Here is a 26317-nt window from a genome sequence, read left to right as displayed (position 1 = left end):
ATTTTATTTTTCTTTATATTTTATTTTAGTTTTATTTATTATATTTTATTTTAATAATTTAATTTAATTTCATTTCATTTCATTTCATTTTATTTCATTTTATTTCATTTTATTTCATTTTATTTTATTTCATTATATTTTATATCATCTTATTTCACTTGATTTTATTTTTCTTCATATTTTATTTTAGTTTTAATTATTATATTTTATTTTAATAATTTAATTTAATTTAATTTCATTTCATTTTATTTTATTTAATTTTATTTCATTTTATTTTATTTCATTTGGTTTGGTGCTGCCCAGGCCAGCCTGGGCCGGTGTTTCTGGTGCTGTTTTAGGGTCCCCGGGATATTTGATAATTCATTTTTTAATATTTCATTATTTAATGTTTCATTATTTAATATTTCATGGTGTAATATCTCATTGTTTAATATTTCATTATTTATTAATTCATTTTTTAATATCTCATTGTTTAAAATCTCATTTTTAATACTTCATTTTTTAATTTTTCATTTTTAAATTTTTCATTGTTTAGTATTTCATAGTTTATTATTTCATTGTTAAACATTTCATTGCTTAATTTTTCATTGTTTAATATTTCATTGTTATATTTCAAAAATTTCATTGGTTAATTTTTCAATAATTTTTCATTGTTTAATATTTCATTTTTTAATATTTCATTTTTAGATTTTCATTGTTTGATTTTTCATTGCTTAATATTTCATTATTTATTGATTCATTGTTCACTATTTCATTGTTTAATATTTCATTGTTTAAAATTTCAATAATTTTTCATTTTTTAATAGTTCATTATTTATTAATTCATTTTTTTCATTGTTTAACATTTCATTGTTTAATATTTCATTTTTTAATATTTCATTTTTAAAATTTTCATTGTTTAATTTTTCATTTTTTAATATTTCATTGTTTGATTTTTCATTGCTTTATATTTCATTATGTATTGATTCATTGTTCACTATTTCATTGTTTAATATTTCATTGTTTAAAATTTCATTAATTTTTCCTTTTTTAATAGTTCTTTATTTATTAATTCATTTTTTTCATTGCTTAACATTTCATTGTTTAATATTTCGTTGTTGAATATTTCATTTTTTAATATTTCATTATTTATTAATTATTTTTTAAACATTTCATTGTTTAATATTTCATTTTTTAATATTTCATTTTTTAATATTTCATTGTTTGATTCTTCATTGTTTAATATTTCATTAATATTTCATTGTTTGATTTTTCATTGTTTAATATTTCATTGTTTAATATTTCCTTATTTATTAATTCATTGTTTAATATTCCATCGTTTAATATTTCATTGTTCAAAATTTCATTGTTTAATATTTATTTATTAGTTCATTTTTTAATATTTCGTTGTTTAATATTTCATTTTTTAATACTTCATGCTTTATTATTTCATGGTTTATTACTTCATGATTTATTAATTCATCGTTTATTAATTTATGATCTCTGTTACAATAAAAGAAAAGGAGACACTTGGGGACGGGTGACACAGCTGAGCTCACACCTGGGGGGGTGTAGGACACACCTGGGGACACCTGGGGACACCTGGGGACACTCAGACACACCTGGGACACACCTGGGGACACCTGGGGACACCTGGGGACACTCAGACACACCTGGGACACACCTGGGGACACCTGGGGACACCTGGGGACACCTGGGGACACTCGAACACACCTGGGACACACCTGGGGACACCTGGGCACACTCAGACACACCTGGGGACACCTGGGGACACCTGGGGACACTCAGACACACCTGGGGACACCTGGGCACACCTGGGGACACCTGGGGACACTCAGACACACCTGGGGACACCTGGGCACACCTGGGGACACCTGGGCACACTCAGACACACACGGGGACACTCGAACACACCTGAACTCACCTGGGGCTGACACCTGAGACAGGTGACAGACCTGGGGACATCTGGGGACACTCACAGGCACACCTGAGACAGGGGGACTCACCTGAGCACACCCAGAGTCACACCTGGGGACACCTGGGGACACACCTGGGGACACAGCTGGGGACACACCTGAGACAGGGGGACACAGCTGGGGACAGGTGTACCACAGCTGGGACACACCTGAGACAGGGGACACATGTGGGGACATCTGGGGACACTCACAGGCACACCTGAGACAGGGGGGACTCACCTGAGCACACCCAGAGTCACACCTGGGGACACACCTGGGGACAGGGGACACAGCTGGGGACAGATGAGCACACCCAGAGACACACCTGGGCACACCTGGGGACACCTGGGCACACTCAGACACACCTGGGGACACTCGAACACACCTGAACTCACCTGGGGCTGACACCTGAGACAGGTGACAGACCTGGGGACACCTGGGGACACTCACAGGCACACCTGAGAGAGGGGGACTCACCTGAGCACACCCAGAGTCACACCTGGGGACACCTGGGGACACCTGGGCACACTCAGACACACACGGGGGCACTCGAACACACCTGAACTCACCTGGGGCTGACACCTGAGACAGGGACACACCTGGGGACACCTGGGGACACTCACAGGCACACCTGAGAGAGGGGGACTCACCTGAGCACACCCAGAGTCACACCTGGGGACAGGGGACACACCTGGGGACACACCTGGGGACAGGGGACACACCTGGGGACACACCTGAGACAGGGGGACACACCTGGGGACAGCTGAGCACACCCAGAGTCACACCTGGGCACACCTGGGGACAGGGGCACACACCCAGAATCACAGCTGGGCACACCTGGGGCTCCCACCTGTCCCTCACCTGGGCACACTCAGACACACCTGAGGACACTCAAACACACCTGAGCTCATTCAGACACACTTGGGCACACTCAGACACACTCAGAGTCACACCTGGAACACACCTGGGACACACCTGTCCCCAGGTGTCCCCTCACCTGCTCCTGGCCCAGCACCTGTGCAGTCTCAGGGGCACAGGTAACACACCTGGGGACACACCTGGGACACACCTGGGCACAGGTAACACACCTGGGACACACCTGGGGGCACTCAGACACACCTGGATACACCTGGGGGCACTCAGACACACCTGGGCACGGGAAACACACCTGGGACACACCTGGGCATACCTGGGCTCTCACTCAGACACACCTGGGTGCATCTGTCCCCAGCTGTCCCCAGGTGTCCCCTCACCTGCTCCTGGCCCAGCACCAGCACCTGTGCTGTGTCAGGGGCACAGGTAACACACCTGGGACACAGCTGGGGACACAGCTGGGCACAGGTAACACACCTGGGGCACACCTGGGACACACCTGGGGACACACCTGGGCATGGCACACACACCTGGGCACACTCATACACACCTGAGGACACTCAAAACACACCCGAGCTCACACCTGAGCTCATTCAGATATACCTGGGACACACCTGGGCACACTCAGAGTCACACCTGGGACACACCTGGGCACACTCAGAGTCACACCTGTCCCCAGCTGTCCCCAGGTGTCCCCTCACCTGCTCCTGGCCCAGCACCACCACCCCGTGCGGTCTCAGGGGCACAGGTAACACACCTGGGGACACACCTGGGACACAGCTGGGACACACCTGGGGACACACCTGTGGACACTCAAACACACCTGGGCTCACAGCTGGGCACACTCAGAGTCACACCTGGGCACACCTGGGACACAGCTGGGGACACACCTGGGCACAGGTAACACACCTGGATACACCTGGGGGCACTCAGACACACCTGGGCACGGGAAATACACCTGGGCACACCTGGGCTCTCACTCTGACACAACTGGGTGCATCTGTCCCCAGCTGTCCCCAGGTGTCCCCTCACCTGCTCCTGGCCCAGCACCACCACCCCGTGCGGTCTCAGGGGGTGGCCTGGGGCGAGCCCCTCCCCCCTCCCGCGGGGGATCCCAAACCCCGCCCAGGTGACCCCAAACCCCGCCCAGGTGACCCCAAACCCAGCCCAGGTGACCCCAAACCCAGCCCAGGTGACCCCAAACCCCGCCCAGATCACCCCAAACCCCGCCCAGGTGACCCCAAATCCCGCCCAGGTGACACAAAGGTGCTGCCACCTGCCCCAGGCTGGGGACAGTGACAGCGCCACCACCTCGGGGTCAAAAAAATACCGAAATTGTACAAAATTAACCAAAAAAAAAAAGCACCAAAATAACCCAAATTATCCTGAAATTATCCCTAAAACCCCACCCAGGTGACACCAAACCCCGCCCAGGTGACCCCAAACCCGCCCAGGTGACACAAAGGTGCTGCCACCTGCCCAGAGCCAGGGACAGCGACAGAGCAACGGCCTGAGAGAGACAAAAAATACGGAAATTGTACAAAATTAACCCAAAAAAAACGCATTGAAATAATCCAAATTAGCCCGAAATTATCCCAAAAACCCCGCCCAGGTGACCCCAAACCCCGCCCAGGTGACCCCAAACCCCACCCAGGTGACCCCAAACCCCACCCAGGTGACCCCAAACCCAGCCCAGGTGACACAAAGGTGCTGCCACCTGCCCCAGGCTGGGGACAGTGACAGCGCCACCACCTCAGGGTCAAAAAAATACCGAAATTGTACAAAATTAACCCAAAAAAAAGCACCAAAATAACCCAAATTAGCCCGAAATTATCCCAAAAACCCCGCCCAGGTGACACCCAAACCCTGCCCAGGTGACACAAAGGTGCTGCCACCTGCCCCGGGCCGGGGACAGCGACAGCGCCACCGCCTTGGGGAGAGAAAACCCCAAAATTATATAAAATTACCCAAAAAACGAGACTGGAATAACCCAAAAATGGACAGAAATAACCCCAAATTATCCTGAAATTATCCCCAAAATTATCCCCAAATTATCCCAAAATTACCCTGAGATTATCTCAAATTTACCCCCAAATTTATCCCAAATTTATCCACAAATTATCCCCAAATTATCCCAAAATTATCCACAAATTATCCACAAATTATCCCCAAATTACCCTGAAATTATCTCAAATTTACCCCAAAATTATCCACAAATTATCCCCAAATTACCCGAAATTACCTCAAATTTATCCCAAATTATCCCCAAATTGTCCCAAATTTATCAGGAAATTACACCCTGAAATTATCAGGAAATGGTACTGAAATGATCCTAAATTTATTCTGAAATTATCCCCAAAATTATCCTGAAATCATCTCTGAAATGATCCCAAAATGATCCCAAAAAATTATCCCAACATTATCTGAAATTATCCCAAAAACCCAGCCCAGGTGACACAAAGGTGCTGCCAAAAAAAATCCACGAAACCCAAAAAATCTCACGAAAAAATCCCCCCAAAAAATCCAAAAAATTCCCAAACCCCCCTCCAAAAATAAAAGAAAACAACAAAAAAAAATCCCAAAATCCAAAAAAATCCCCCCCAAAAATCCACAAAAAATCCCCAAAAAATTAAAAAAAAAAATCCCCCGAAAATCCACAAAAAATCCCAAAATCCAAAAAAAAAAAATCCCCCCCCCAAAATCCACAAAAAATCCCAAGAATCCCAAAAAAAATCCCCCCAAAAAAATCCACAAAAAATCCCCAAAAATCAAAACAAAAATCCCCCCGAAAATCCACAAAAAATCCCCAAAATCCAAAAAATCCACAAAAACTCCCCAAAAAATCCCCCCAGAAATCCAAAAAAATTCCCCCAAAATCCAAAAATATTCCCCAAAAATCCACAAAAATCCACAAAAAAACAAAAATTCCCTCAAAAATCCAAAAAAATCCCCCCCAAAAGTCCACAAAAGGTCCCAAAAAATCAAAAAAAATCCCCCCAAAAATCCACAAAAAATCCCCAAAAATCTCCCCCAAAAATCCAAAAAAAAAATCCCCAAAAATCTCCCCCAAAAATCCAAAAAAAATCCCCCCCAAAATCCACAAAAAAAAAAAAAAACAAAAATCCACAAAAAAATTAAAAAAAAATCCCCCCCCAAATCCACAAAAAATAAAAATAATCCACAAAAAATCAAAAAAACCCCAAAAAATCCACAAAAAAATCCCCTTAAAATCCAAAAGAATTCCCCCCAAAAAATCAACAAAAAATCCCCCAAAAATCAAAAAAAATCCCCCCAAAAATCAAAAAAAATCCTCACAAAAATTAAAAAATCCCCAAAAATCCAAAAAAATCCCCCCAAAAATAAAAAAAAAAATTCCTCAGAAAAATAAAAAAAATTCCCCCCAAAATCCACAAAAAATCCCCAAAAATAAAAAAAAATCCCCCCAAAAATAAAAAAAATCCCCTCAAAAATACACAAAATATCCCCAAAAATCTCCCCCAAAAATCCACAAAAAGTCCCAAAAATTCCCTCCCAAAAATAAAAAAAATCCCGAAAAATAATAAAAAAAAAATTCCCCAAAAATCCAAAAAAATTCCCCCAAAAAATTCCCCAAAAAATCCCCAAAAATTCCCCCCCCAAATCCACAAAAAATCCCAAAAATAAAAAAAATCCCCCCCAAAATTCCACAAAAAATCCCGAAAAACTCCAAAAAAAATCCCGAAAATCCAAAAAAATCCCCCCAAAAATCCACAAAAAATCTCCAAAAATCAAAAAAATCCCCCCGAAAAATCCAAAAAAATCCCGAAAAATAAAAAATTCCCCAAAAATCCCCAAAAATAAAAAAATCCCCCCAAAATCCACAAAAAATCCCCAAAAATCCCCAAAAAATCCCCCCAGAAATCAAAAAAAATCCCCCAAAAATCCAAAAAAAATTCCTTGCAAAAATCAGAAAAATCCCCCCAAAAATCCACAAAAAATCCCCAAAAATCAAAATAAATTCCCCCAAAAATCCACAAAAAATCCGCCCCAAAATCCACAAAAAATCCCCAAAAATTAAAAAAAATTCCCCCCAAAATCCACAAAATTCCCCCAAAAAATCCACAAAAAATCCCCAAAAATTCCCCCCCAAATCCACAAAAAATCCCCAAAAATTAAAAAAAAATCCCCCCAAAATTCCACAAAAAATCCTGAAAAACTCCAAAAAAATCCCGAAAAACTCCAAAAAAATCCCGAAAATCCAAAAAAATCCCCCCCAAAAATCCACAAAAATCCCCCCAAAAATCCACAAAAATGAAAAAAGTCCCCCCCCAAAAAATCTCAAAAATGAAAAAAAATTCCCCCCAAAATCCACAAAAAATCCCCAAAAATCCAAAAAAAAAAACCCCAAAAATCCCCAAAAATCCCCCCAAAAATCCCCCAAATTTCCTGGAAAGATAAAAAAAAATCCCTAAAAAAAAGCTCAAAAATTCCTAAAAAATCCTCCAAAAATGCAAAAACTTCCCTAAAATCTCTGAAAAATTGGATTTGGGGATTTAGGATCCCAGATTTGGGGATTTTGGGTATTTAGGGACATTTTGGGATATTTTTTGGATATTTCTGGGATAATTTCAGGAGAATTTTGGGATTTTTCTGGATAATTTCAGGATAATTCCAGGATAATTTTGGGATATTTTGGGATAAATTTCAGGAAAATTTTGGGATAATTTCTGGATATTTTTGGGGTGAATTCAGGATATTTTTGGGATAATTTTAGGGTATTTTTAGGATATTTTGGGGTGATTTGGGTGTGACTTTTACGATATTTTTAGGATAATTTCAGGGTAATTTTTGGAATCATTTCAGGATAATTTCAGGGTATTTTTGGGAATATTTTGGGGGAGATTTTTGGGGTGATTTCAGGAGATTTTTGGGATAATTTTAGGGTATTTTTGGGATATTTTGGGGATATTTTTGGGGTGATTTCAGGAGATTTTTGGGGTATTTTGGGGGTGATTTCAGGATATTTTTGGGATAATTTTAGGGTATTTTTAGGATATTTTTGGGGATAATTTTGGGGTGATTTCAGGATATTTTTGAGGATATTTCAGGATATTTCTGGGATATTTTTGGGGTGATTTTGGGATATTTTTGGGGATATTTTTGGGGTGATTTCAGGATATTTTTGGGATAATTTTAGGGTATTTTTAGGATATTTTTGGGGATATTTTTGGGTGATTTCCGGAGATTTTTGGGGTATTTTTTGGGGTGATTTCAGGATATTTTTGGGGATGTTTCAGGATATTTTTGGGGTTATTTCAGGATATTTTTGGGGATAATTTTGGGGTGATTTCAGGATATTTTTGGGGATAATTTCAGGATATTTCTGGGATATTTTTGGGGTGATTTTGGGATATTTTTGGGGATATTTTTGGGGTGATTTCAGGATATTTTGGAGAATATTTTGGGTGATTTCATGATATTTTGGGGATATTTTTCAGGTGATTTCAGCATATTTTTGGGGATATTTTTGAGGTGATTTCAGAACATTTTTTGGGGATATTTTTGGGGTGATTTCAGGATATTTTTTGGATATTTTTGGGGTGATTTCAGGATATTTTGGGGGATATTTTTGGGGTGATTTCAGGAGATTTTTGGGATATTTCGGGGTGATTTCAGGATATTTTGGGGATAATTTTGGGATTATTTCAGGATATTTTTGGGGATATTTCAGGATATTTTTGGGATAATTTTGGGATGATTCAGGATATTTTTGGGGATAATTTCAGGATAATTTCCGGATATTTTGAGGATATTTTTGGGTGATTTCAGGAGATTTTGGGGCTATTTTGGGTGCATTTTTACCCCTTTAGACCCCCATAGTTTGGCGATGCTCCTGACGGACTCGGCGCCCTCGGGCGGCTCCGGCCCCGCACGTCCTCGATCGGGGGCTCCTCCCCCCCCTCGGAGCCTTCGGCCTCCTCCTCCTCCCCCGCCGCCTCCTCCAGGTCTGCCAGCAGCTCGTCGGCCAGGGACATCCTGAACTGGGCAAACTGGGAGCGACTGGGAGCGCTGGGAGAGAGGGAACGGGGCCTGGAGAGCCCCGGAGTGAGAGACAGCCCCGAACTGGGCAAACTGGGAGGGACTGGGAAGGGAACTGGGCAAACTGGGAGCACTGGGAGAGCAGAAATGGGGCCTAGGGACACCCAGAGACCCCCGGAGTGAGAGACAGCCCCGAACTGGGAGAGACTGGGAGGGGAACTGGGCAAACTGGGAGCGCTGGGAGGGGGGAAACGCGGCCTGGAGCCGCGTCCCAGTGAAACCAATCCCCAAACTGGGAGCGCTGGGAGCAGCCCCGAGCGCCCTCCCCGCCCCCGAGTCCCCTCCCCGTCCTCAAACCCCCCAAAATTCCAAAATTTCCCCCAGAATTTCCCCAAATTTCCCCTCCGGTACCTCCCGCCGTTCCTGTCGCGGCCTCGATTGCGTCACTTCCGCTCGCGGCGCTCGGCTCCAGACGTCACTTCGGCTGGCTGCTGTCGGCTCTGTGACGTCATCATCGCGCGCCCGCTGCGTCCCAGTTCCCCCCCGCCCCCGCCCCCTCCCGGCTGGGGCCGCCGCGCTCCGGGCCCGGCTGAGGCCGCGGTGACGTCATCGGGCGGTGCGTGACGTCATGGGGGGGCTGGGAGGGAACTGGGAGCGATCGGGGGGGACTGGGAGGGACTGGGGGTGAATTTGGGAGACCCCCGTGGGTGATTTTGGGTGAATTTCAGGTGATTTTGGGTTAATTTTGGGGCTCCCCTTCTGCCCCCAGACATGGCGGAGCTGGATCCTCACCTGGCCCCTCCCCCCTTTCTGGCAGCTCAGGTGTCCCCGCACACCTGGGCAGGTGAATAAATTTAAAAATGGCGTCTGGAGCCTCCAGGTGTGAATTTTGGGGTCCCCCATCCCCCTCCAGGTTTGACAGGTGCGAATCTCAGGTGCTCCTACCCCCTCCAGGTGTGAATTTTGGGAATCCCAAACCCCTCCAGGTGTGACAGGTGTGAATTTTGGGGTCCCCATCACCCCCCCAGGTGTGAATCTCAGGTGACCTCAAACCCTCCAGGTGTGACAGGTGTGAATTTTGGGGGTTCTTGCTCTCCACGTGTGAATTTTGGGGCTCCTCCCCCCACACCTGCCCGCTGACTCCGCCCCCCGAAGCCGCAGGTGAGACCGGCGATGACGTCATCAATTAATGATCCTTTAATGAATGATCCAGGTGTGCCCCGCCCACCCCCAGCGCTACAGGTGCCGCCCGGAAAGGTGGGACAGGCAAGCTCAGGTGAGCTCCAGGTGTGTTCAGGTGAGCTCCAGGTGTGCCCAGGTGTGTCCCAGGTAAGCTCAGGTGAGCGCCAGGTGTGTTCAGGTGTGTCCCAGGTGAGCTCCAGGTGTGCTCCAGGTGTGTCCCAGGTGAGCTCAGGTGTGCTCCAGGTGTGTTCAGGTGTGTCCCAGGTGAGCTCAGGTGTGTCCCAGGTGTGTTCAGGTGAACTCAGGTGTGACCCTGCCCCATCCAGGTGTGCGCCTGCCCAGTCCCAGGTGCACCTGGAGCTCCACAAACCTCACCCAAGTCCATCCTGGGCTCAGGTGAGTGCCCAGGTGTGCCCAGGTGTGCCCAGGTGTGTTTCAGGTGTGCCCCAGGTGAGCCCTGAGGGTCCCTCAGTTCCTCGTCTGCTGTTGATGACGTCACAGTTCAGGTGTGGCCGTGCTGGGGTCCCTCACCTGGGGCTCAGGTGTTGCAGATTTTGGGGTCCACACCTGGCCAGGATCTCCTCACCTGCAGCTCAGCTCTTACTCAGGTGTTCCTGTCCAGGTGTTGCAGATTTTGGGGTCCACACCTGGCTGAGGTGCCCTCACCTGTGGCTCAGGTGCCACTGTCCAGGTGTTGCTGCTGCAGCTTTTTGGGCTCCACACCTGTCCAGGTGTGCAGTTCCAGGGTTCCCGCACCTGTCCAGGTGTGCAGTTCCAGGTCCACACCTGTCCAGGTGTGCAGTTCAGGGGTTCCCACACCTGGGGCTCAGGTGTCACAATCCAGGTGTTCCTGCTCCTTCTTTTTGGGGTCCAAATTAAATTTTTGGGCTCCACACCTGTCTGGGCTCACAGGTACCGAGTCCTTTCACCTGGGGCTTCATCCACTGGGGCTCAGGTGATGCCACCCCACCTTTTTAGGGCACTCACCTGTCCAGGTGTGCAGTTCTGGGGTTCCCACATCTGGGGCTCAGGTGTGGCAGTCCAGGTGTTCCTGCTCCTCCTTTTTGGGGTCCACACCTGTCCAGGTGTTCCCTCCACACCTTTCTGGGCTCCAAACTCAATTTTTGGGCTCCACACCTGTCCGGGCTCACAGGTACCAAGTCCTTTCACCTGGGGCTTCATCCACAGGGCTCAGGTGACACCACCCCACCTTTCCAGGGTCCACACCTGTCCAGGTGTTGCTGCCGCACCTTTCTGGTGTCCAAACTCAATTTTTGGGGTCCACACCTGTCCGGGCTCACAGGTACCGAGTCCTTCCACCTGGGGCTTCATCCACTGGGGCTCAGGTGATCCAGGTGACGCCACCACACCTTTTTAGGGCACTCACCTGTCCAGGTGTGCAGTTCTGGCGTTCCCACACCTGGGGCTCAGGTGTCACTGTCCAGGTGTTCCTGCTCCTCCTTTTTGGGGTCCACACCTGTCCAGGTGTTACCTCCACACCTTTTTGAGCTCCAAACTCAATTTCTGGGGTCCACACCTGTCCAGGCTCACAGGTACCGAGTCCTTTCACCTGGGGCTTCATCCACAGGGCTCAGGTGACACCACCCCACCTTTCCAGGGTCCACACCTGTCCAGGTGTTGCTGCCGCACCTTTCTGGGCTCCAAACTCAATTTTTGGGGTCCACACCTGTCCGGGCTCACAGGTACCGAGTCCTTCCAGCTGGGGCTTCATCCGCTGGGGCTCAGGTGATCCAGGTGACACCACCACACCTTTCCAGGGTGCTCACCTGTCCAGGTGTGCAGATCTGGGGTTCCCAAACCTGGGGCTCAGGTGTTGCAATCCAGGTGTTCCCTTCACACCTTTCTGGTGACCAAACTCAATTTTTGGGCTCCACACCTGTCCGGGCTCACAGGTACTGAGTCCTTCCACCTGGGGCTTCATCCACTGGGGCTCAGGTGATCCCTGTGCCGCCACCCCACCTTTCCAGGGTGCTCACCTGTCCAGGTGTGCAGTTCTGGGGTTCCCACATCTGGGGCTCAGGTGTGGCAGTCCAGGTGTTCCTGCTCCTCCTTTTTGGGGTCCACACCTGTCCAGGTGTTACCTCCACACCTTTTTGGGCTCCAAACTCAATTTCTGGGGTCCACACCTGTCCAGGCTCACAGGTACCGAGTCCTTCCACCTGGGGCTTCATCCACTGGGGCTCAGGTGATCCAGGTGCCGCCACCCCACCCGCCCCAGGTGGGCGCTCAGGTGTCGCGGTGCACGCGCTGGTGCTGCAGCAGGTTGGAGGGGTGGGCGAAGCCCTTGGCGCACACCCCGCACTTGTAGGGCGTCTCCCCCGTGTGCACCTTCTCGTGCACGGCCAGGTAGGCCAGGTCCTTGAAGAACTTGTGGCAGTGGCTGCACTGGTGCGGCCTCGCCTGGCTGTGCACGCGCCGGTGCTGCAGCAGCAGCGAGGGCCGCGCGAACGCCTTCCCGCAGGCCTCGCAGCCGTAGGGCCGCTCGCCCGTGTGCGCCCGCTGGTGGATGGCCAGGTAGGAGGACTGCTTGAAGGCCTTGCCGCAGGTGCGGCAGGCGAAGGGGCGCTCGCCCGTGTGCACGCGCTCGTGCGAGGCCAGCGCGTTGCTCTGCTTGAAGGCCTTGCCGCAGAGCGCGCACCGGAAGGGGCGGTCGCCCGTGTGCACGCGCTCGTGCACCTTGAGCGAGTGGCCGTAGGTGAAGCGCTTGCCGCAGACGCCGCAGGCGTGCGGCTTGTCCTCGCACCTGTGCCGCCGGTGCAGCAGCAGGGCGTTGGCCGCCGGGAAATCCTTGCCGCACTCGCCGCACCTGAAGGGCTTCTTGCCGGCCGCCAGGTGGGTCAGGGCGTGGCGCTGGCGCTCGTAGGGCGTCTTGAAGGACTTGGCGCACCTGGGGCAGGTGAAGGGGCGCTGGCCGCTGTGGATGCGGCGGTGCTCCTGCAGGTTGGAGGAGCGCTTGAAGCGCTTCCCGCACAGCTCGCACCTGTGCGGCCGCTCCTCCGTGTGCACCAGGGCGTGGCTCTTGAAGTCCGAGTGGCGCTTGAAGGTGGCGCGGCACAGGTGGCAGGTGAAGGGCCGCGCCTCCGTGTGCACCACCTGGTGGCTCAGCAGCTCCCAGGTGCGCTTGAAGCTCTTGTGGCAGGCGGGGCACTGGAAGGGTTTGTCGGCCACGATCACCTGGCGGATCTCCAGGTGAGCGGGCAGCTCCTCCTCTTCCTCCTTACCCGCTTCGTCCTCTCCGTCGTTCCCGGCCTCCTCACCTGGCGCCGCACCTGAGCGCCCGCCCAGCACCAGCTTGGCGGTGGAGTAGACGCCGCGCTCGTCGATGAGCTGCACGAAGCCGGGCGCCGCGGCCTCACCTGGCTCAGGTGAGGTGGGCCCCGAGCCTGGGGCACCTGGGTGGGCCCAGGGGAGCTGCAGGTGGGAGGGGCCGGGCTCAGCGGGGCGTGGGCGTGGCCGCAGGTAAAGGCGGGGCCGGCGGGAGGAGCTGGAGGGGGCACCTGGAGAGGGGCGCACCTGGAGGGAGGCACCTGGGGGGTGGTGGGGGTGGTCTTGGTCTTCATCATCATCACCGGGATCTTCATCATCATCACCTGGATCTTCATCATCACCTGGATCTTCATCGTCATCATCACCTGGATCCTCCTCACCTGGATCTTCATCATCTCCCGGTTCTTCCTCACCATCACCTGGATCCTCTTCACCTGCATCTTCATCATCACCTGGCTCTTCCTCATCACCTGGATCTTCTTCCTCACCTGGTTCTTCACCTGTTCCTTCCTCACCTGTCCCTTCCTCCTCCTCACCTGGTCCTTCCTCCTCCTCCTCCTCCTCCTCCTCCTCAGACAGGTGAGGGCTCACCTGGGCAAAGGGGGGATGGCTCTCCATGGCCACACCTGGAAAAGCGGGGACGGGGACAGGTGAGGGACAGGTGAGGGTTTGGGGATCCCTTGGAAACTCCTGGAGCTGAATTTGGGGATCCTCCCCAGGAATTCCCAGGGAATGGATTTGGGAATTCTCTGGGATGGATTTTGGGGATCCCCCTCGGGAATTCCTTGGGATGGATTTGGGGATCCCCTTTGGGAATTCCTTGGGATGGATTTGGGGATCCCCTTTGGGAATCTCCTGAGGGGGATTTGGGGAATCCCGGGAACACCCCGAGGTAGATTTGGGGATTCCCTTTGGGAATTCCGTGGGAATTTGGGGATTTGGGGATTCCCAGATTGGGAATTCCGAGCGGGATTTGGGGATTCCCAAATTGGGAATTCCCTGAGTGGGATTTGGGATCCACTTTGGGAATTCCCTGGGCCGGGTTTGGGGAGCCCCCGCCATGGATTTGGGGATCCCCTCGGGAATTTTTCTGGGATTGATTTGGGGATCCCTTGAGCTGAATTTGGGAATTCCCTGGGATGGACTCGGGGATCCCTTCAGGAATTCCTTGAACGTGATTTGGGGAATACCAGGAACGCCCTAAGGTGGATTTGGGGATTCCCAAATTGGGAATTCTGAGTGGGATTTGGGGATCCCCTTGGGAATTCCCTGGGATGGATTTGGGATCCCCTCGAGGACCCCCCTGGGCAGAGCTCAGGGATCCGAAAAGTCCCAGGAACGACCCCCCAAAAAAAAAAAAAAAAGAAAAATTGGGGAATTCCAGAAAATTTGATTTGAGCAGTTCTGAAAATCCCAAATTAATCCAGGAACCCAAAATCCCAAAAATCCGGGATCCCAAAAATCCGGGATCCCAAAATAATCTCAGATCCCGAAATCTAGGATCGGAATTTCAGGAACTTTGGTGCCGCCACCAGGGATCAAAATCCCAAAGTTTGGGAATCAGAATTTTGGGAATTCCAAGGCCGCATAAGGAGCCCAAAATGCGGGATTGGAATTTTGGGGCCACGAAGGAGGCCTCAGGATTTGGGAATTCCCTGGGTTGGGATTTGGGATCCCTTGGGATGGATTTGGGATCCTCCCAAGGATCTCTGGGATTTGGGATCCCCTGAGGGGAAATTTGGGATTTTAGGATTCCCTGGGCTGGGATTTGGGATCCCCTCAGGGATCTCTGGGATGGGTTTGGGACCCCCCCCCAAAATTCGGGATTAGAGACGCCCAAAATTCAGGATTTGGCGCAAAATTCAGGATTTGGGACCCCAAAAACTTCGGCATTTGGGATCCCCCCCCAAATTCGGGATTTGGGATTCGGGATCCACCTGGGAACGGCCCCAGTAAATCCCAGTCCCTCCCAGTTTGTCCCAGTTCCCTCCCAGTCCCTCCCAGTTTCTCACCGGGCGCCGCCGCCGCCGCCCCCGGAGCCACTTCCGGCCGCGCTCGCGCGCGATGACGTCACATCCGGAATGGGCGGGGCCTGAGCGGGGACTGGGAGGGGCCGGGGACAAACTGGGACAAACTGGGACAAACTGGGATGGATTTGGGGGGGCTTCAAAAGGGAATTTTCAGGCGGAGAGGGATCACAAAATCGGGGATTTCCCCCCCAAAATCGGGGATTTCACAAAAAAAAAAATTGGGAATTCCTCCCCAAAATCGGGAATTTAACCCCAAAATCGGGGATTCAAGCCCAAAAATCGGGGATTTCACCCCACAGTCGCATTTCTGATCAGGATGAGATTGGGAAATTTGGGATCACCCCAAAAATCATGGATTTAACCCCAAAATCGGGGGTTTCCCCCCAAAAATCGGAGATTTAACCCTGGAATTGGGAATTTCCTGGCAAAAATCGGGGATTAAAACCCAAAAATCTGGGATTCAAGCCCGAAAATCAGGGTTTCCCTTCCCGCCACCAAATATGGGATTAAACCCCAAAATCGGGGATTTCACCCCAAAAAATCAGGGCATTGAACACCAAAAATCAGAGACCGAAGCCCAAAATCTGTGGATTTAACCCGAAAAATCAGGAATTTCACCCAAAATCGGGGATTGAAGCCAAAAACTGGGGATTGAAGCCCAAAAATCAGGGACTAGAAACCCCAAAAATCGGGGATTTCACCCCAAAATCGCATTTCACATCAGGGTTGGTTTGGAGGATTTGGGGTCATCCCAAAAAAGGGAATTTTAAGGAGAAAGGAATCCCAAAATCAGGGATTTCTCCCCCAAAATCGGGGATTTCACCCAAAAAATCGGGGATTCCTTCCCAAAATTCGGGGATTTCACCCCAAAACCGCATTTCCCAGTCAGGGTGGGATTGGAGAATTTGGGATCACCCCAAAAAAAGGGAATTCGGGGGGGTTTTCTCCCAAAAATCAGCACTAAGGATTGTAGAGATATGGATTTAACCCCCCAAAAAAGAAAATTTCGGGTTTTTCACCCCAAAATCTTTGTCCCGATGAGGGTGGGATTGGAGGATTTGGGTTCACTCCAAAAAAAGGGAATTTTACAGGAGAGAGGGATCCCAAAATTGGGGATTTCCCGCCAAAAAGCAGGGATTTCACCCCAAAAATCAGCGACTAGAAACCCAAAAATCGGGGATTTTGCCCCCAAAAATCGGGGATTTATCTGGAAAATTCGGGATTTAATCCCAAAATCGGGGATTTCACCCCAAAACTCGGGGGTTGAAGCCCAAATCTCCTGGGTTTCAAACCCCAAAATCGAGGATTTAACCCCAAAAATTGGTGATTTTTCCCTAAAAAAAACAGTTCCAGATCAGGGTGAGATTGGGAAAATCAGGATCACCCCATAAAAATTGGAATTCCGGGTTTTTTACCCCGAAATTTGTGTCCTGACAAGGGTGGGAATCAAACCCATCGTGCAGAGCACAACGGATTAGCAAAAAAGGGAATTTTTAGGAGAGATAGGTTCCAAAATCGGGGTGTTTTCCCCAAAAATCATCTCCAGAGGTTGGAGAATTTGGGATTTAACCCCAAAACAATCGAATTTCGGGGTTTTTGAAGCAAAAACTCAACTCCCGACGAGGGTGGGATTCGAACCCACGCGTGCAGAGCACAATGGATTAGCAGTCCATCGCCTTAACCACTCGGCCACCTCGTCCGCGGCTGCGCGCCTGCGCCAGGCGCCCATAGGCTGCCTTAAGAGGGCGTGGCCAGCCCTGGGGGCGAGGTTGGAGGCGTGGCCTGGGCGTGGCTTCAGCTCCAGAGACCGCGAGTTCGAATCCCGAGCTCGTCAAATGCGGGAAAAATCCCAATTTTTTCTTGTTTTTATCCCAAATTTCTCCTTTTCCACCCCATTTTTTTCCCCATTTTTTTTCTTTTCAAATTCAAAAATCAAATTAATTTGAAAAGGAAACATTAAATTTGAAAAAGGGGAAATAAGTTTTGAAAAGAGAAACATGAATTTGGAAAGGGGGAAAATAAATTTAAAAGGGGAAATTAAATAATAAGGGAAAAATGAAATAAAAGGGAAATTAAAAAAAAAAGGAAAATTAGGTAGAAAAATGGAAAATTAATTTTTAAAATGGGAAAATAAAATTAAAAAGGGAAAACAAAGGGGAAAAAATTGTAAGAAGGGGAAATAAATAAAGAAAATTCAATTAAAAAAGGGAAAATTTAATTTAAGAAAGGAATTAAAATTGAATTTTTTAAAAAAGGGCAAATTTAAATTTAAAAAAAGAGAATTTTAAATATAAAACGGAAAAATTTAACAAATAAGGAAAATTTAATTAAAAAGGAAAATTAAATAGAAATTAAATTAAATAAATAGGGGAAAATTCAATTTAAAAAAGAATTTTAAATTTAAAAAAGGAAAAAAATTAAATTTAAAAAGGATAAAATAAATTTTACAAAGGGGAAATTAAATAAAAAAGGGAAAAAGAAATAAAAAAGAAAAATAAATTACAGGGAAAATTCAGTTTTAAAAAGGAGGAAAATTAAATTTAAAAACAAAAAATTAGCTTAAAAAGAAAATCAAATCTAAAAAAATATAAAGCTAAATATTAAGAAATAGAAAAACAAATTAAAAACCGCAACAATGAACTTAAATTAATAATTGGAGAAAAAAAAAATTCCATTGAAATTGGCGCGAAAACCGCGGCACGGAAGCGGCGCCGGCAGCGAAGAAAACCCGAAAGTTTCGCCGCGCGATGACGTCACCCGTTGCGAAATTCATTAAGGTTTATTCAAAATGGCGGATTCAGGAGCAGAGTGGCGCAGCGGGAGCGTGCTGGGCCCATAACCCAGAGGTCGATGGATCGAAACCATCCTCTGCTAACTCACTATTTTCTCCTTTTTTTCCCATTATTTTTCCATTTTTTCCTCTAATTTTCCTTCATTTTCCTTCATTTTCCCTCTTTCCCCCCTTAATTTTTCAATTTATTTAAGGTTTTTTCCGTCATTTTCCCGTCATTTTCCCCTCAAGTTTCCCATTTCTTTTGCATTTTTCCCTCAGTTCTCCCATTCCCCCCCTTATTTTCCCTGCTTTTTTTCAGCAATTTTCCCGTTTCCCCTCAAATTTTCCATTTACTTTCAATTTTTTCCCCTCATTTCCCCCATTTGTCCTTCCATTTTCCGCTCATTTTTTCCTATTTTCCCTCCGATTTTCCCCGCAATGCTTCCATTTAATTTCAATTTTTTCCATTTTTTTGGGGGGAGGCCAAATTCGGGATTTTTGTGGAGGAAAAATTTGGGATTTTGGGGTTTTCTCCTTTTTGGGAGAATTTTGGGTTTTTTCCATTTGGGGCGGAGGGGAAATTTGGGATTTTTGGGGGTTTTCCTTTTGCGGGAGGAAAATGTGGGATTTTTGGGGTTTCGCCTTTTTGGGAGAGAAAAATTTGGGACTTTTTAGGGAGGAAAATTTGGGAATTTTGGGGTTTTCCCTTTTTAGGGGAGAGGAAATTTGGGAATTTGGGGGTTTTTCCCTTTTGGGGGAGGGGAAACTTGGGGTTTTTTGGGGAGAAAAAATTGGGATTTTTTGAGTTTTTCCTTTTTGGGGAAATTTTGGTTTCATGGGATTATGGCGGCGCAGGGAGCGCGCGGCGCCGTGGCTTAGTTGGTTAAAGCGCCTGTCTAGTAAACAGGAGATCCTGGGTTCGAATCCCAGCGGTGCCTCCGCTCTGTCGTGACCATATCGCGACAGCATCGCTGTTGTTTTATGCATTACGTCACTTTTAAAAATTTTACTTAATAAATTCTTTTTCTACGAAACGCCAAATAAGGAGGGTCAAGGAAAATCAGGATTCCGCCAGCGGAAGCGGAAATAAATTGGGAAAAAAAAATTAAAATAAATAAGGTAAAAAAAATTGAACATATTCCCTGACCGGGAATCGAACCCGGGCCGCGGCGGTGAGAGCGCCGAATCCTAACCACTAGACCACCAGGGAAGGCCGAGAGCCGGTTGGCGCGGACGCCTCCACAGGCACCGTAGGGAACGCTGATTGGCTAAACCCTTCCTGAATGCCTGTCAATCAAATAGCGAAGCCAATCAGAGCACGATTTTGGCGATGTCACGCCCCTCACCTCGCGTTTTCTCGCTCCCGGCGCTGTAGGGAGGAAATTTGGAGATTTTGGAGTGGAATTCGGGGATTTTGGGAAAAGTTCGGGGATTTCGAATTCCCGGGTTTCGGGCGAAATTCGGGGATTTCAGGTGGAAATTCGGGGATTTTTGCCCCGAAGCCGCATGCTGCGAGCTGATAGGCTGGGATGGTGCGGAGATGATGTCAATCAAACTTCAGAGCCAATCAGAGCGCGGCTCGGGGTGGTCACGCCCTCCGCCTCAGGTTTCCCGCATCCCCGTGTGGGGAAGATTCTCGGCTATTTTGGGGTGGAATTCGGGGATTTTAGGGGAAATTTGGGGATTTAGGGGTGGAATTCTGTAATTTGTGGGCGAAATGCGGAGATTTTGGGGTAAAACTCAGGGATTTCGGGTGGAAATTCGGCGATTTTGAGCTGCGCGGCACCGACCCCCTCGAAACCACGCGACGCGCTGATTGGCTATATCCCTACCGATTGGGTGTCAATCAAAGAGCTCAGCCAATCAGAGCATGGATCGGGGTGGTCACGCCCCTCGCCTCAGGTTTCCCGCCGCTCTTTCCCGGCGCTGAGGGGAGGAAATTTGGGAACTTCGGGGTGAAATTTGGGAATTTTGGGGTTAAATTCGGGGATTTTGGGGTTAAATTCGGGGATTTTGGGGCCAATTTCGGGGCGAAATTTGGAGATATTAGGGTGAAAATTGGGGATTTTGACTGGAATTAGGGGGTATGGGGGCAAAAATTTGGGATTTTTGGCAAAATTAATGGATTTGGTGTGAAACTTGGGGATTTTGAGCTGGAATTTGAAGTTTTTGGGGCAAAATTTTAGGATTTTGGGGGAAACTTCGAGATCTTGGGGGTTTTGGGGTGGAATTTGAAGATTTGGGTGAAATTTGGGGATTTTGAGGTGAAATTCACAGATTTGGGCTGCAATTTGGCCATTTTGGGGTGGAAATTCAGGGATTTGGTGGTTTTGAGTGAAATTTGGGAGAATTTTCGGGATTTTGGGCAGGAATTTGGGGATTTTTGGGGGTGAAATTCGTAGATTTTAGAGCCGCGTGTTTCCGACACCCTCCAAACCCCACGCCGCGGGCTGATTGGCTGCGCGGGATGAATGCTGATGTCAATCAAAGCAGAGAGCCAATCAGAGCGCGAGTCTGAGGCTTGGTGACGCCCCCATCCCGGGCTTCCCGCCCCTGGCCATGAGGGGAGAAAATCGGGAATTTTGGGGAGAAATTCGGGAATTTTGGGGTTAAATTTGGGGATTTTAGGGTGAAATTCAGGGATTTTGGGGTGAAATGTTGGGAATTTGGAGTGAAATTTGGGGATTTTGGTCCAACCTCACATACACGGATCTGCCACCGATCGCTTTTAATCCTTTTTGGGAGGGATTTGATGCCACAGAGGTGCCCAGGTGTCCCCAGGTGCCACCCAAGTGTCCCCAGATGCCCCCAGGTGCCACCCAGGTGACTCCCAGGTGTCTCCAGGTGCACTCAGGTGTCCCCGTGTGCCACCCAGGTATCCCCAGGTGCCCCCAAGTGCCACCCAAGTGTCACCAGGTGACATCCAAGTGACACTCAGGTGCCATCCAAGTGTCCCCAGGTGCCTTCAGGTGTCCCCTCAGGTGTCCCTCAGGTGTCCCTCAGGTGTCACTCGGGGCTCAGCCAGGTCCCCGCCTCCTCCACGTCCCGCGACACCACCAGGAACAGCTCGGAGGGAGCCTGGGCCAGCACCGCCTGCAGGAACTCCCTGGGGACAAACAGGGGACAGACAGGTGAGAAACAGGGGACAGACAGGTGAGAAACGGGGGACAAAGAGGTGAGAAACAGAGGACAATGAGGGGACGAACAGGTGAGAAACAGGGGACAAACAGGCGAGAAACAGGGGACAATGAAGGGACAAACAGGGGACAAACAGGTGAGAAACAGGTGAGAAACGGGACAGACAGGTGAGAAACAGGGAACAATGAGGGGACAAACGGGGGACAGACAGGTGAGAAACAGAGGACAGACAGGTGAGAAACAGAGGACAATGAGGGGACGAACAGGTGAGAAACAGGGAACAGACAGGTGAGAAACAGGGAACAATGAGGGGACAAACGGGGGACAGACAGGTGAGAAACAGGGGACAGACAGGTGAGAAACAGGGGACAGTGAGGGGACAAACAGGTGAGAACCAGGTGAGAATGAGGTGACAAACGGGGGAAAAACAGGTGAGAAACGGGGGACAAACAGGTGAGAAACAGGTGACAATGAGGAGAGAACAAGGTGACAGCAAGGTGACAATGAGGTGACAAACAGGTGGGAGCCAGGTGACAAACAGAGGACAAATGGGTGAGAATGAGGGAGCAGACAGGTGAGAAACAGGTGACAATAAGGGGACAACCAGGTGACAATGGGGTGACAGCCACGTGACAACCAGGGGACAACCAGGTGTCCCTAAATGCCATCCAGGTGTCCCAAGGTGTCCCCAGATGCCACTCAGGTGTCCCCAGGTGTCTCCAGGTGTCCCAAGGTGCCACCAGGAGCCCTCAGATGTCCCCAGATGCCACCCAAAGTGCCCCCAAAGGCCACCCCAATGTCCCCAGACGCCACCTTAATGTCCCCAAGGTGTCCCCAGATGCCACCCCAATGTCCCCAAGATGTCCCCAGGTGTCACCTGAGCTGTGGCTCCGCCCCGATGGGGGTGGGCGTGGCCAGTTTGGAGTCCAGGTTGTAGAAGGTGTCCCCAAAGGGCCTCACGCACACCCAGTGGGGACGGGACAGGGGCAGCGCCAATGTCCCCAAGGCCACCCTGGAGGGGACATTGAGCAGGAAGCCGAGCACGTGGGACAGGCACAGGCGCTCCAGGGGGCTGGGGGGGAGGGATTAATGAGGGTTAATTAATTAATTAATTAAGGGGGTAATTAATGGGGGGGGGAATTAAAGGGGGTGGTGGGAGACGGGGGAAGGGTAAAGGTGGAGGGGGAAGGGGGAACCAATTGGGTCTGGGGGCTCAGGGAGGGACCAAATTTGGGTCTGGGGTCCTGAGAAGGGTCTGGAATTTGGGTCTGGGGTCTCGAGGGTGTGTCCTGAATTTGGGGAGGGGTCTCACAATTGCATTTCCCAAAACATCCCAGGACAAATGGGAGATCTGAGAGGTCCCAAATTGGGGTTGAGGGGCCTCAAATTGGGGCTGGGGTCTCAGGGAGGTCCCAAATTTGGGTCTGCGGTCCTGGGAGGGGTCTGGAATTTGGGTCTGGGGTCTCAGGGCTGTGTCCCGAATTTGGGGAGGGGTCTCACCACCTTTTATCCCAAAACCCCCTGGGAGAAAGAAAAAATTTGAGAGGTCCCAAACTGAGTTTGAGGGGGTCCCAAATTTGGGTCTGGGGTCTCAGGGAGGGCCCAAATTTGGGTCTGGGGTCGTGGGAAGGGTCCGGAATTTGGGTCTGGGGTCTCGAGGGTCTGTCCCAAATCTGGGGAGGGGTCTCACTGCTTTTTATCCCAATACACCCCAAGAGAAAGGAGAGATCTGAGAGGTCCCAAACTGAGTTTAGGGGGCCCCAAATTGGGTCTGGGGTCTTGGGGAGGGCCCAAATTTGGGTCTGGGGTCGTGGGAAGGGTCCGGAATTTGGGTCTGGGGTCTCAGGGGTGTGTCCCGAATTTGGGGAGGGGTCTCACTGCTTTTTATTCCAATACACCCCAAGAGAAAGGAGAGATCTCAAACTGAGTTTGGGGGGTCCCAAATTTGGGTCTGGGGTCTCAGGAAGGGTCCGGAATTTGGGGCGGGGTCTCAGGGAATTTGGGGCGGGGTCTCAGGGAATTTGGGGTGGGGTCTCAGGGAATTTGGGGAGGGGTCTCAGGGAATTTGGGGTGGGGTCTCAGGGAATTTGGGGAGGGGTCTCGGGGAATTTGGGGAGGGGTCTCAGGGAATTTGGGGTGGGGTCTCAGGGAATTTGGGGCGGGGTCTCGGGGAATTTGGGGCGGAGTCTCAGGGAATTTGGGGCGGGGTCTCGGGGAATTTGGGTCTGGGGTCTCAGGGAATTTGGGGCGGGGTCTCAGGGGGTTTGGGGCGGGGTCTCAGGGAATTTGGGGCGGGGTCTCAGGGGCTTTGGGGCGGAGTCTCAGGGAATTTGGGGAGGGGTCTCAGGGAATTTGGGGCGGGGTCTCAGGGAATTTGGGGCGGGGTCTCAGGGAATTCGGGGCGGGGTCTCAGGGAATTTGGGGCGGAGTCTCAGCGATTTTGGGGAGGGGTCTCAGCGATTTTGGGGCGGGGTCTCAGGGAATTTGGGGCGGGGTCTCGGGGAATTTGGGGCGGGGTCTCAGGGAATTCAGGGCGGGGTCTCAGGGAATTTGGGGCGGGGTCTCAGGGAATTTGGGGCGGGGTCTCGGGGAATTTGGGGCGGGGTCTCGGGGAATTTGGGGCGGGGCCTCACCGCCGCTTGTCCCACCAGACCGCGGCCAATCCCAGCATTCCCAGCGCCGCCATCACCACGTTGACGTCATAATTGCCCAGGCCCAGGAGGCTCCGGTGGGGGTTGGGCCGCGAATTTGGGGCCAACCTGGGGGGGGCTTCAAGGTGAGACCCCTCCCCAAATTAACCCAGACACCCCCCAGAGACCCCAGACCCAATTGGGGGAACCCGCAAAGTGATGACGTCATTGTCAACAGGAGAAACCCCTCCCCAAATATGGGAAATCCCACCTGAGACCCCTCCCCAAATTTAGAAACCTCCCTGAGACCCCTCCCCAAATTCAGAATCCCTTCCCACCACCCTAAATCCAGCCCCAAATCCCCTCCCAAAGCCCCCAAACCTCACCAAGACCCCTCCCCAAATTCAGAAAACCCTTCTAGGAACCCCTCCAGGGGACCCGAGACCCCTCCCCAAATTCAAGAGCTCCTCCCATCACCCTAAAATCAGCCCCTAACCCCCTCCCACCACCCTAAAATCCCCCTGAGACCCCTCCCCAAATTAAGGAAACCCTTCTAGGACCCCCCCAGGGGACCTGAGACCCCTCCCCAAATTCAGAAACCCCTTTGAGACCCCTCCCCAAATTCAGGAACTCCCCTGAGACCCCTCCCCAAATTCAAGAACTCCCCTGAACCCCTCCAAAACCCCATCCCAAAGCCCCCAAACCCTCACGAGACCCCTCCCCAAATTCAGGAACCCTCCTAAGACCCCTCCCCAAATTCAAGAACTCCCCTGAACCCCTCCAAAACCCCATCCCAAAGCCCCCAAACCTTCACGAGACCCCTCCCCAAATTCAGGAAACCTCCCAGAGAGCCCTCCCGGCCCTCTCCCGAATTGGGTCTGGGGTCTCACCGCTGGCAGATGCGGTCGGCCGAGGCCTGGCTGAGCCAGGGCCGCTGCAGGAGGTTGTTGAGGGCGTGCAGGGCGCAGAGCTGCCGGCGCTGCCGCTCGTGGTACGGCACCCCCGGGACCCCAGACCCAAATCCGGGCAGCCCCTTCCCCAAATCGGGGAGATCGGCCTCCCCCAGGACCCCCCCCAAATCCAGGAGAGGGGAGGGGGAGGCCTGGGGGGCTGCAGGGAGAAATGAGAGTATGGGAACCGTGAGACCCCAGACTCAAATTTGGGGAGACCCCCTCCTCAAGATTCCTTTAAATTACCTCTGAGACCCCTCCCCAAATTCCCTCAAATTCCTGCCAAAATTTCCCCAAATTCGGGGAGACCCCCTCCTCAAAATTCCCTTAAATTACCCCTGAGACCCCTCCCCAAATTCCCTTCAAATCCCCCCGAGATCCCTCCACAAATTCCCCCCAAAAATCCCCCAAATAACCCCGAGACCCCTCCCCAAATTCTTCTCAAATTCCCCCAAAGTTCTCTCAAACTCCCCCCAAAAATCCCTCAAATTCCCTCCACGACCCCTCCCCAAATTCCCTCAAATCTCCCAGGACCTCTCCTCAAATTCCCCACAAGTCACCCTGAGACCCCTCCCCAAATTCCCCTCGAAATTCTCTCAAATTCCCCCAAATCCCCCAAGACCCCTCTCCAAATTCCCCCAAAATTACCTCAAATCACCCCAAGACCCCTCCCCAAATTTCCCCATAACCCTCCTGAGACCCCTCCCCGAATTCCCCCTAAATTTCCTCAAATTCCCCCCAAAATTCCCTCAAATCACCCTGACACCCCTCCCCAAATTCCTGGCACCCCTTAATTCCTTCAAATCCCCCCAAAATCCCCTCGGGACCCCCTAAAATTCCCTCAAAATCCCTCCCAGAGACCCCCAGAACCCCCCAAATACCTCCTAAGACCCCTCCCCAAATTCCTGACATCCTCAAATTCCCCCCAGGACTCCCCAAAATCCCCCCCAGACGCCTGAAACCCCCCCCCCCCCCCCAAAACCCCTTCCAGGACCCTCCAAATCCCCCCCAAAAGTTCTTGGCACCCCCAAAACCCCCAGACCACCCTGAGCCCCCCCCAAATCCCACCAAAATCTCCCCGGGACCCCCCAAACCCCCCCCAGGCCTCCCCAGCCCTTCCACCCTCACGGGCCCTGAGCGCGGCCTCCACCTCCCTTCGCCCCAAGTCCCCTCTGGATCCCCCAATAACCCCCGCGAGCGCTTCCTGCCCTCCCCAAGACCCCCCAGGACCCCTCAGGACCCCCCAAAATCCAGCCCCGGCCGCCCCCTCCTCACCCCGCGCGTCCTCCGGGGCCATAGCGGCCTCTGCCCCTTCAGGGCCGCGAACTACAAATCCCGTCGTGCTTTGCGACGCGCTGACCAATCAGAACGCGCCAGCGTCCTCCCGCCAGAACGCTGACCAATCAAAGCTTTGACCTTGCTCCCGTGATGCTTTGCACCGCAGCATTAACCAATCATCGGTGAGAACCCTTCCTTCCGG

The 26317-nt window shown here is 50.3% G+C and overlaps 2 protein-coding genes, 2 long non-coding RNA genes and 4 other non-coding genes across 31 annotated transcripts; 3 read left to right on the top strand and 5 right to left on the bottom strand.

Moving 5' to 3' along the window:
* Positions 1-1446: 1446 nt before the first annotated feature.
* LOC139586922 (uncharacterized) lies at positions 1447-3702 on the bottom strand. Its single transcript, XR_011678079.1, has 2 exons — positions 3075-3702; positions 1447-3043 (listed from the first exon to the last, which is right to left on the bottom strand). It is a non-coding gene; the product is annotated as an uncharacterized lncRNA (long non-coding RNA).
* A 6323-nt stretch (positions 3703-10025) lies between these two features.
* Positions 10026-15409, bottom strand: LOC139586931 (zinc finger protein ZFP2-like). Of its 22 annotated transcripts, none has more exons than XR_011678096.1 (4): positions 15329-15409; positions 11106-13942; positions 10848-10924; positions 10026-10784 (listed from the first exon to the last, which is right to left on the bottom strand). XR_011678096.1 is itself a non-coding variant. In XM_071420615.1 (3 exons), the coding sequence occupies exon 2, from the start codon at positions 13932-13934 to the stop codon at positions 12276-12278; it is 1659 nt and encodes a 552-aa protein (XP_071276716.1). In that variant the 5' UTR covers positions 13935-13942; positions 15329-15409; the 3' UTR covers positions 10026-12025; positions 12259-12275. The 22 variants fall into 22 exon arrangements, 5 of the variants coding, with proteins under 5 accessions (XP_071276716.1, XP_071276717.1, XP_071276719.1 ...); XR_011678099.1 differs by having other exon boundaries at positions 10026-11165; positions 11256-11315; positions 11506-13942; XR_011678097.1 differs by having other exon boundaries at positions 10026-11565; positions 11656-11715; positions 12116-13942.
* A 1554-nt stretch (positions 15410-16963) lies between these two features.
* Positions 16964-17045, bottom strand: TRNAS-GCU (transfer RNA serine (anticodon GCU)). The gene has a single exon. It is a non-coding gene; the product is annotated as a tRNA-Ser (tRNA).
* Positions 17046-18148: 1103 nt separating this feature from the next.
* Positions 18149-18220, top strand: TRNAM-CAU (transfer RNA methionine (anticodon CAU)). The gene has a single exon. It is a non-coding gene; the product is annotated as a tRNA-Met (tRNA).
* Positions 18221-18983: 763 nt separating this feature from the next.
* TRNAT-AGU (transfer RNA threonine (anticodon AGU)) lies at positions 18984-19057 on the top strand. The gene has a single exon. It is a non-coding gene; the product is annotated as a tRNA-Thr (tRNA).
* A 200-nt stretch (positions 19058-19257) lies between these two features.
* TRNAE-CUC (transfer RNA glutamic acid (anticodon CUC)) lies at positions 19258-19329 on the bottom strand. Its single transcript has one exon. It is a non-coding gene; the product is annotated as a tRNA-Glu (tRNA).
* Positions 19330-20832: 1503 nt separating this feature from the next.
* Positions 20833-26264, bottom strand: JOSD2 (Josephin domain containing 2). 3 transcript variants are annotated; one of them, XR_011678105.1, is made up of 6 exons: positions 26113-26264; positions 24778-24997; positions 23891-24016; positions 22135-22329; positions 21036-21225; positions 20833-20942 (listed from the first exon to the last, which is right to left on the bottom strand). XR_011678105.1 is itself a non-coding variant. In XM_071420622.1 (5 exons), the coding sequence occupies exons 1-5, from the start codon at positions 26132-26134 to the stop codon at positions 21126-21128; spliced, it is 663 nt and encodes a 220-aa protein (XP_071276723.1). In that variant the 5' UTR covers positions 26135-26264; the 3' UTR covers positions 20833-21125. The 3 variants fall into 3 exon arrangements, 2 of the variants coding, with proteins under 2 accessions (XP_071276723.1, XP_071276724.1); XM_071420622.1 differs by having other exon boundaries at positions 20833-21225; XM_071420623.1 differs by lacking the exon at positions 23891-24016 and having other exon boundaries at positions 20833-21225.
* Positions 20834-21870, top strand: LOC139586935 (uncharacterized). The gene is made up of 4 exons (XR_011678106.1): positions 20834-20942; positions 20995-21272; positions 21317-21404; positions 21469-21870. It is a non-coding gene; the product is annotated as an uncharacterized lncRNA (long non-coding RNA).
* Positions 26265-26317: the final 53 nt, after the last annotated feature.

The sequence above is a fragment of the Agelaius tricolor genome, unplaced genomic scaffold (genome assembly GCF_023055355.1).
Source record: "Agelaius tricolor isolate 1412-34295 unplaced genomic scaffold, bAgeTri1.0.p SCAF_153, whole genome shotgun sequence".
In the NCBI taxonomy this organism is placed as follows: Eukaryota; Metazoa; Chordata; class Aves; order Passeriformes; family Icteridae; genus Agelaius; species Agelaius tricolor.
The sequence above is the reverse complement of the archived record's forward strand: the minus strand, read 5'-3'. Positions and strand labels throughout refer to the sequence as shown.